This window comes from Sander vitreus, chromosome 6 (assembly GCF_031162955.1).
Source record: "Sander vitreus isolate 19-12246 chromosome 6, sanVit1, whole genome shotgun sequence".
NCBI lineage: Eukaryota > Metazoa > Chordata > Actinopteri > Perciformes > Percidae > Sander > Sander vitreus.
Genome location: NC_135860.1, coordinates 10,260,452 through 10,271,052, shown reverse-complemented (window position 1 = coordinate 10,271,052; position 10,601 = coordinate 10,260,452). Strand labels below are relative to the sequence as shown.

General features: G+C 39.3%; 1 protein-coding gene across 1 annotated transcript; it reads right to left on the bottom strand.

The window, feature by feature from the left end:
- Positions 1-81: 81 nt before the first annotated feature.
- On the bottom strand, positions 82-9,528 carry LOC144519363 (uncharacterized). The gene is given in 15 exon segments (XM_078252433.1): positions 82-1,248; positions 1,948-2,043; positions 2,260-2,336; positions 2,506-2,665; positions 3,022-3,114; positions 3,238-3,260; positions 3,401-3,976; positions 3,978-4,076; positions 4,205-4,364; positions 4,722-4,814; positions 4,938-4,960; positions 5,101-5,590; positions 5,592-6,370; positions 7,674-7,772; positions 9,351-9,528. Coding segments are annotated over 14 exon segments (2,952 nt in total). The 5' UTR covers positions 7,705-7,772; positions 9,351-9,528; the 3' UTR covers positions 82-996.
- Between the last annotated feature and the right edge of the window lie 1,073 nt (positions 9,529-10,601).

The window sequence follows — 10,601 nt, the reverse complement described above, 5'->3', positions numbered from 1 at the left end:
ACATTTAGGTGCTATGAGCCACTAGAAATGTCCACCTTTCACCCCACTCAAACATGTGACTTAATCAAATTATGATTCATGACATGTTATTTATTAGATTCATTTCATTTTCAGGCACAATCAAAATGTTATACAGTACACAAAACTAGAATAAATTGTTTGTTCTTAAATTCTGATTTCATTTAACATTTACATGACACCATATACCTTAAAATATACTTTGTAAACCACACAATATAGAAATCCAATTCACGATTCACAAAGATATTAGACAAAAAGTAGCCAAAAGTACTAAATTGCACATTTCATTATGATAAACTTCTACAGCAATGATTCAGCGAACCTTCACAACGCTCAACATTTGTGTTTCATAAAGTGCATGTAAAGTCATAGCTGCGTCACTCTCACAATGGCTCGAGATGATAGGGAGAGGTTTTTGTAATTAAACATTTATAACCATGTTAACATAAAACGTTGTGTTTAGGCTCACTCACTCCTGCCAAAATTAAACTAGAAACTGTTGTTGGCTTTCTTTAAGAAGACAGCACCTACATTCAATTACAGTTATGGGCAAGGTCATGGCTCAAACTAATTACAAGATGTTTAGCTATTTAAAAATGATTTCTTAAAGCTTCACTAAGAACAAAGTTTCTTTAAATATATAATTTTTTTTAAATATAAAGGTGGTTCACACCTGAAATGTGAAGTGATGTGAAGACTGAGTTGCTTCTGGCCTGTTTTTCTTGATTCCTGAAGTTGACAATTTTTCATTTAGAAATACTGTTCAAAGACATGTTTCATTGGTCTTGAACCAGAGATAAAATGTGATTGGGAAATGTTAATAAAACAAGAATATCAGTGAGATAAATGGGTGTCAATGAAGTAGTGTTATCCTCTGTACTGCTAAGCTTATTGTAATGGAGGGACTGAGAGTTACACAAAGCTCTGATTACCTAATGACCTACACAGCAGCTGAGCACGCTCCTACTCAGTCACTCACAGCAGCAAAGTGATGGCGAGCAGGCAAATTAAGGAAGCAATCAATTCTTTATGAAGATGAGGACCTCTTGTGGCGAAATTGGGGACATTCAGCGTACCATTCAACACAAGGCAGGAGGCTGAAGTGGTGGCGTTGCAGCACTCCAGAAGACATGGAGGTACTGTGGAGGTCTTGCATGGGGTTTGGCCAGAACAGTTGGTGCAACCTGCTGTCCACTGGAAACTGGAATCTTTGGTCTCCTTTTTCAGCTGCAAAGGCAACAGTGAGTGAGAAAGAACAGTGCAGGGCCTACAGTACAAGTGGCTGAAAGTCTAAATATGAGATATTTAAATGTTTGTTTTCTGTCCATTCATTGTTGAAAACACTGAGCATGTTTTATATATAGTAACATGTTTATATCATATATAGACAATCTGAGACAAGTTAAATGTGCTCAAAGGACTTTCACACAGTATCTCATTTACATCTGTAAATTTGTTTTTTGAAAAAAATCGTTTTAAAACTTTGAATTAATATTTTCCGTGATTTACAGGCATTCATAGACTTTCGACTAAAACACACATTTGGGATAAAATCTCTTTGAACAATGTAAATAAAGGCTATTTCTTTATAGTTTTTCATTTTTCATTCATTTTTCTGCAGTAGTTGTCTGTATAAATAGTGAAAAATGTTTACCACCCTAAACTGTTATAACAATATTTTGACCAATTCTTTTCTTGTATTTTGGGTTACTTCCTACTTTGTTAAATTGACAAATTTGTTAAGGCAGTCTTTGTTTGTGCTGAAAAAAAACTATGCATGTGGGGCAAGGACAATTTTGCTAAGGTGCTAAACAAACACAAAAATAAAAACAGAAAGCCAGCATAAATGAACCAAAATGAACTTGTGTCACATTTCAATCTTATATTTAGTAAGATGGTATTAAAGGTTGCTAGAGCAGTTCTCACCTGACAGTGGGGCTCTGAGGTGGAGCATATTTGGACTTCTTTGAATTTTGTGTAGCAATCTGTACCAGTACACACACCTGTATGGCATTTATTTCCCTTAAAAAACAACACAGAAGAAAGGACGATACTAATCTCATATCACACCTGACTTACAATGTTTGACAAACTGTTATATAGTTCTATACTTCATAAAATATAAAATAATTGGCAGGAAGTTAGTATAACCACTGGGAGTTGGTTAAAGGTTAATATTGTATATACAATTTTTTTTTCATTGACAATCACAAAGACAATTTGTGCCTTTGTCCTTACATTGCTTGCTGTTGTTTTCGGACTGGTGGTAGTCGTTGTAGTGGTTTGGGTGGGTGTTGTTGTCGTGGTTGCAATTACTATAATTGTGGAATTGTGGATCAGAGTAAAATATTAGATTTTGAAGAAATTGCAAACTTATGACTAAAAGTGCAAACTTTCATGACTCATGAGATAACATGTAATATTTTTTAAGGACAGTGTGAGGATGATAAAAAAAAAACATTTATGAGAGTCATGAACGCATACCTGTGGTTGTCATCATCATCATGGAAGCAAAACTGCTATTGAGGCAGCCAGTCGAATTGCAGCAACTCATAGAGCAGTTGGTCTGAGAGGTGTTGACGCAAGTATCAGCACAGGAGGCGCTGCAGCTAACAGTGTAGTACATGTCCATGCGTCTAATCAGCTGATACATTGCAGAATGACACATTAGAAGACACATTTTAATTGCCTTTGCATTTTTTCTTTCTATAAATGTTATGGACCATATAGCAAAATATAATACTATACTGAATTACATTATGTAAAGAGTAAAAGTGATAAGTGTATAACAAAAGGATTATTAGCATTTACTTGTCCATCTTTTGAATGCTCAGTTGCTTCTATGGATTACTAATACAGAACATTTGCATATTTCGATGGATGTGCATACATAGGTTGTGATGCATTTTAGGACATTTGATTATAATTTGTTGAGTATATGAAAAATATTTTTTTTTAGAAAGTTAAGAGGTTTTGGCTGTCATTTGCCTCCCTACCTACCTGACATAAGCCAGCAGCACATTGAGTGGAATTCTGACTGGTGTACATTGTGTAGCAGTCTGAGTAGTTACAGTTGAATAAGGGGCAGCGTATCTGTGTTTGAGTGAGATAAAAGGCACGTGATGAAGATGAGAGGCTAAAGGGAAACATGCAAATACAAAATTACACTTCTCTCTAGTAAGGTTGACTTGCCATGCTCATTGAAGTAGGACTTACCATAGTGGTTCCATTCGTACTACCTGTGGCAAAACAATGGGTGTCACAATCAAAGATAGAAGATAGAAAGCCAGAGAAATAAAAATAAAATAGTTTTCTAATTTTTAAAATAGAAAAATAAAGCCTGGGAAGTTAACGTATTATTTAGTGAAACTAAACATACCAGTGGAGTTTGATGACATCGATGACATGGTGGACATCGATGAGGTCATGGAACCAGAGTTTGAAGTCATGGAGGAAGATGAACTGGTTCCACCTGTGACCATGGCGGTGCTCGGCTGCATCATGGCTGTCGAACCTACTGTAGAAGAGGCAGAGGGTTTTCCTGAAATTGCAGCACTGATTAAATTAGATGTGGTCGTAGAAGTTGAAGATGCAGAATTGACAGTGGTTGTTGTGTTGATGCCAGACTGAGTAGTGGTTGCTGACCCTCCAGAGGTGGTAGTGATTGTGGGTATATAGGTGGTAGTTGTTAATGCTATGCCTCCAGAGGTGGGTGCGGGGAACTGGGTGGTAGTGGTTGATGCTGAGTCTCCGGAGATGGTTGTGGGTGACTGGGTGGGTGCTATGCCTCCAGGGGTGGTAGTGGGTGCGGGGGACTGGGTGGTAGTGGTTGATGCTGAGTCTCTGGAGGTGGTTGTGGGAAACTGGGTGGTTGCTATGCCTCCGGAGGTGCTAGTGGTTGCGGGGGACTGGGTGGCGGTGGTTGATGCTGAGCCTCCGGAGGTGGTAGTGGGTGCGGGGGACTGGGTGGTAGGTGTTGATGCTGAGTCTCTGGAGGTGGTTGTCGGTGACTGGGTGGGTGCTATGCCTCCAGGGGTGGTAGTGGGTGCGGGGGACTGGGAAATTGCAAACTTATGACTAAAAGTGCAAACTTTCATGACTCATGAGATAACATGTAATATTTTTTAAGGACAGTGTGAGGATGATAAAAAAAAAAACATTTATGAGAGTCATGAACGCATACCTGTGGTTGTCATCATCATCATGGAAGCAAAACTGCTATTGAGGCAGCCAGTCGAATTGCAGCAACTCATAGAGCAGTTGGTCTGAGAGGTGTTGACGCAAGTATCAGCACAGGAGGCGCTGCAGCTAACAGTGTAGCACATGTCCATGCGTCTAATCAGCTGATACATTGCAGAATGACACATTAGAAGACACATTTTAATTGCCTTTGCATTTTTTCTTTCTATAAATGTTATGGACCATATAGCAAAATATAATACTATACTGAATTACATTATGTAAAGAGTAAAAGTGATAAGTGTATACCAAAAGGATTATTAGCATTTACTTGTCCATCTTTTGAATGCTCAGTTGCTTCTATGGATTACTAATACAGAACATTTGCATATTTCGATGGATGTGCATACATAGGTTGTGATGCATTTTAGGACATTTGATTATAATTTGTTGAGTATATGAAAAATATTTTTTTTTTATAAAGTTAAGAGGTTTTGGCTGTCATTTGCCTCCCTACCTACCTGACATAAGCCAGCAGCACATTGAGTGGCATTCTGACTGGTGTACATTGTGTAGCAGTCTGAGTAGTTACAGTTGAATAAGGGGCAGCGTATCTGTGTTTGAGTGAGATAAAAGGCACGTGATGAAGATGAGAGGCTAAAGGGAAACATGCAAATACAAAATTAGACTTCTCTCTAGTAAGGTTGACTTGCCATGCTCATTGAAGTAGGACTTACCATAGTGGTTCCATTCGTACTACCTGTGGCAAAACAATGGGTGTCACAATCAAAGGTAGAAGATAGAAAGCCAGAGAAATAAAAATAAAATAGTTTTCTAATTTTTAAAATAGAAAAATAAAGCCTGGGAAGTTAACGTATTATTTAGTGAAACTAAACATACCAGTGGAGTTTGATGACATCGATGACATGGTGGACATCGATGAGGTCATGGAACCAGAGTTTGAAGTCATGGAGGAAGATGAACTGGTTCCACCTGTGACCATGGCAGTGCTCGGCTGCATCATGGCTGTCGAACCTACTGTAGAAGAGGCAGAGGGTTTTCCTGAAATTGCAGCACTGATTAAATTAGATGTGGTCGTAGAAGTTGAAGATGCAGAATTGACAGTGGTTGTTGTGTTGATGCCAGACTGAGTAGTGGTTGCTGACCCTCCAGAGGTGGTAGTGATTGTGGGTATATAGGTGGTAGTTGTTAATGCTATGCCTCCAGAGGTGGGTGCGGGGAACTGGGTGGTAGTGGTTGATGCTGAGTCTCTGGAGGTGGTTGTGGGTGACTGGGTGGTTGCTATGCCTCCGGAGGTGCTAGTGGGTGCGGGGGACTGGGTGGTAGTGGTTGATGCTGAGTCTCCGGAGATGGTTGTGGGTGAACCGGGTGGTAGTGGTTGATGCTGAGTCTCTGGAGGTGGTTGTGGGAAACTGGGTGGTTGCTATGCCTCCGAAGGTGCTAGTGGTTGCGGGGGACTGGGTGGCGGTGGTTGATGCTGAGCCTCCGGAGGTGGTAGTGGGTGCGGGGGACTGGGTGGTAGTGGTTGATGCTGAGTCTCCGGAGATGGTTGTCGGTGACTGGGTGGGTGCTATGCCTCCAGGGGTGGTAGTGGGTGCGGGGGACTGGGTGGTAGTGGTTGATGCTGAGTCTCCGGAGATGGTTGTGGGTGACTGGGTGGGTGCTATGCCTCCGGAGATGGTTGTGGGTGCGGGGGACTGGGTGATAGTGGTTGATGCTGAGTCTCCGGAGGTGGTAGTGGGTGCGGGGGACTGGGTGGTAGTGGTTGATGCTGAGTCTCCGGAGCTGGTTGTGAGGGACTGAGTGGGAGTAGTTGCTATGCCTCCAGAGGTGGTGGTTGCTGTACCTTCAGATGTGATAGGAGTTGTAGGGGACTGGGTGCTAGTGGTGGATGCTGTGAGAGACTGGGTGGTGGTGGTAAATTCTGTACCTCCAAAGGTGGTGGAGGACCCAACGGTGGTTGAGTTTATTGTGGGTCCAGCGGTGGTAGAGATGGAAGGAGCTGTTGTTGTGCTTCCAGTGGTGGTGAGGGGCTGGTTAGAATTGGTGGTTGCTGTGGCGTCTGTTGGGACTGCAGCGATTTGGCCGGAGACTAATATTGATGGCAGAAGTAGTCCTAACAGTAGGAGGCGCAGGATGCCTGTGCAGCCTGGCATTTTGGAAAACACAACAGGAAAATGTATGTATTTTACTGTATGGAAACCAGATGTGAAATAATTTGTTAGTTAGTTATCTAGCTTAGTTTGGCACTTTTCATAATTTTAGCGAAATTACATTTGTTACCCTAAAATAAACACTGGAATAATTAATTAAAATGGCTGTAAGGTAAAAAGTGGATTTAGGATTAACAATACAAGTACTTTGAAGTAGTCCTAAAATGCCAATGTGTTGTCCTGTGCAGCTGTTGCTCAGGAGGTAAAGTGGGTCGACCTTTAACCACAAGGTTGACGGTTTGATCCCCAGCTCCTCCTGTGTCTTGTCCTATGCAAAACACTGAACCCCAAGTTGCTCCTGATGGCAGCACCTTACATGGCCTTGCCACCATTGCCATTGTAAAAGTGCTTTATAAATGCAGACCATTTACCATTTGAGTGAACTGAAAGGCTAATTTTAGAAACCTTTTTATGGATGGATTGTCGTAAGATCTTGCACAGAGATGAATGGTCCCCTGAGGATAAAGCCTACTGATTTAGGTAATACCATGACTGTACCTCTACCACCATGACGTTGATATTTTTGTTGTTGTTGAATATCACTGGAAGACTAATATTAAAAACTTTAGCCACAATAGCAGTGTGTCTGTCAGTCTGTCCACCACTTTGGTCTTGACATAAATATCTCCACAACAATTGGATGAATAGCCATGAATTCTGTACTTTGCATCAAGCACCAGGGTGGATTTCTGCCACAACTGCACACACTTACTTCAAAAGTGCAGCTAAATAAATGTAATGCAGGGAAAAAGTCAGAAGTGGTTCCAAATTTCATCAGTACAAAGATGTACACTTGTACTTCTGTGAGACCAACACATTTTGCCATGTGGCCTTCATCACGGTCTGCTTCAAACACATCCATGAGGTTGATTTGTGGTTTGGTGAAATTCTTTGAGTATTTGTTTTTCCTATTGGATGGGTTACCATGAATTGTGGTGCAGATATTTATGTCCCCCATAAGAGAACAGCTAAATCCAATATCTTCATTTTTACCCTGTTAAATTTATTTCTTTTTTGGAAAATGTCTCTTCTTATCCTTATCTGAATTGAGAATCTAAGGATAGAGGGTGTCATATCATATGCTGTACAGATTGGCAAATTTGTGATTTTGAGCTATGTAAATACATTTCACTTGACTTTACAGCCAAAATTGGTGGAAAGAACAGATTCACAGATTTTACTATTTGAGCTTGAATGTGACCACTGACAGTGACTTTAAATAAGCAAACACACTCATACCTGTGTCTTTTATAAAAGTAGTGGAGGCCATTATTACATTGGCAGAAAGGGAGAAAGATCTTTGTCCAGCCTGTAATGAAGCCATATCTGTCAAAAATCCTGATAAAGGGAAGGATAAAACATACAATTAACATGAATGAAACAGCTTATGGATGTTCTGCTATTATGGTCCACAACGTTTAACAGACACAATGACACATCTCTGCTTGCAGAATAAACTGAGCAATAACAAACTTTATATGTGTGGTGACAAAAGATCTTTATGATGGATGGCACAATTCAAACTGTTTACCCTTGCTAATAGGCCTCTGAATAATAGCCGTGCTCATTCACTGTAACCCACCTAGGCAGTTCCTTTGATCTGTGAGAGCTCAAGTCATCTGTGGTCTCCTTTGTTTACCATCCTTCTAATTGTTTCGGTGAAACTGATCTTATAATTGGTGTTATATATATATATATATATATATATATATATATATATATATATATATATATATATATATATATCATAACTCTGATTATGAGATCAGTTTCACAGAAACAATACATCTATATTTATAGATATAGATATAATAAATGTTTGGTTGAGTCACAATAATAAGAAATTGATTACCTATTTCATATTTTAGACAGTTTCTTACATTAGTGTCACTAGAACAAAAGCTTTGGCCATAACATTTTAAGTGTAAGTATGATAAGCAATTTCTATCCATGGTCACCCCCTCATGAGGTCATTTCTGCTAAAATTAGGTCTGTGTAGTGACACACAAGTACATCCTAAGTGTCTCTGTTTACAGCGGTTTATCAGTGAACACAATTAAAATGTGTTTGTTCCTCGATCAGTCCCCTTGGGAGAACCACTAAGCAGCACAGCTTGTTTTTCCCCTCTCCCCTTGGAACCCAGCACGGCCTCCTATGGGCTCTACACCCTGGAAACTGAGTGACAACAGTGGCCATTTTGGCTTTCAGATGAAAATGCAGAGTTTAAATGGGAAAACTGAAGATTACATTTCTTAAAAGTTATTCAATTTGATGTACAGTGCATCAAGAGGTGTGTTCAGGTGCTAAATGATCATGCTGTAAACACCTTCCTGTTAGTCTTGTTACATAAACTCACTATGTACATTTTTATTATGTTGTACTGGTGAATCAAGTTAATTATAGGACTAGTTAAATGAAAACAAAAGGAACCCGGTATCACATGCTGTGCATATTTATAACAGACTATTCATGAATTTAAGGTTAATAAATTGTGTCTCTTTCTAAAAGGAGGAGACGCTACAAACAGAAAACCTGACATTTTGTGAATAATTTTCAGATATAGGACTCAGTAAATTGATTGTGACACTAACAAATAAATTCAAATTGACAATATATAATTTAGACAGTTCACTCATATTTATCAAAATGTGTGTTGTTAGCAATTTACTTATTCTACTAATTATCATATTCATAATGCTTACGCAAAATAATATTTGTAACAGAAACGTCAAAACATAACAGATACCACAAAATTCCCCTGCTGTATCATTCACTGGCTACAATAGCACCACTGTTAACCTGCATCATTCTGTGATTCCCTGTGGACAAACATCAAAGCTCTATTCGGCTGAATTTAAATCATGCTCACAAAATACATCTTTAAAATCAGCAATGTTTCTATTAAAGTCGACTCACCTGTGATGCACTTTGTAGTGTTTTTTTGTCAGCTGTGGTTGAAGTGAATGAGCTCTCTCTCTCTCTCTCTCCCTGGCGTTCCCTTTCTCTGTTGCTCTCTGTCACCTCCCCTCTTCTGCTTCCTGCCAACACTGAAGGGGCAACGTAATAAGTGGAAACTCTTACCTGCACAGCTATACTAGTGTGGGAGGAGAAGACTAATGGCCTGTGGTTGCTGGGTGGGTCTAAACTGCCCCAGAATTGATGTGGTAATGATTTTGAGGAAAATGTCATTTAGGTATTTTCAAAATGGGCAGGTTCAACTACAGAAGTATATGTCAAAACTGCAAGCAGAAAGGTATCCCATTATGACAGGTTATGAGTTTTAATGTGGACCTGGATTCAGGTCAATACAAGAGATATCCAAATAAGTTCTTAAAAATACATACAACAGGTAAATAAATACATTTAATTACTACCTTCAGCTAATAAATCTTTTTTAATACCACTTTACAGTGTGTCAATTCAACATAAAAGAAGATATTACATTACAATACACCCCATTGTTGGGGTGCTTTGGTGAAGATACATTTTAACTGTGCACCTAGCATTAAAAGATTTACTAAAATAACTGTGGTTTAATTTTGTTCTGAGTCTATAAGTGTACAGGTGAGATTTCAGTGCTCTGTGGGGTAATTGTATAGGGACCCTCCTGGTTTCTGCTCAACACAATGTGAAATCAGACCCCCTCTCTCTGCCTGCCATAAAGCCCCCACAGACTACACTTGCCTCTTTGTGGCCTAAAGAAAGTAGAATTCTTGGGCACGACACAAAAGGCACTTGCACAATTCAGATTACAGAAGTCCTTCCTTTTTTCATCGCAGCTTCATGAAACACATGAAATGTCGTCTGCTGTGTATGGCTTATTAAAAGGTGTTGTTACTAAAGATACACAGGAGTTTAAGAGGAAATTCTGTCTGTGGTAAAATAATCGTAATTGTAGTAAAAGTACTTGTATTTGTCATGTCATATTATTCTAATTTATTGAGTTCTATAAAGGCAGAATATGAGCTGTTCACTAATTAGGATACACTTATAATAATGAATTAAAGGGTCAAACTGGGTCTGTATCATGGGCATCATTGCTGTTGCTAGTGAGGTTAAAAATGCCTGCTGTAATGTTTCATTAAAGAATAGTTTCGCATTTTCAAGTGTGTCTTAAAACAATACGGACATATTTATATGCACATTGAAAGAGTTATCAGTAGCTGT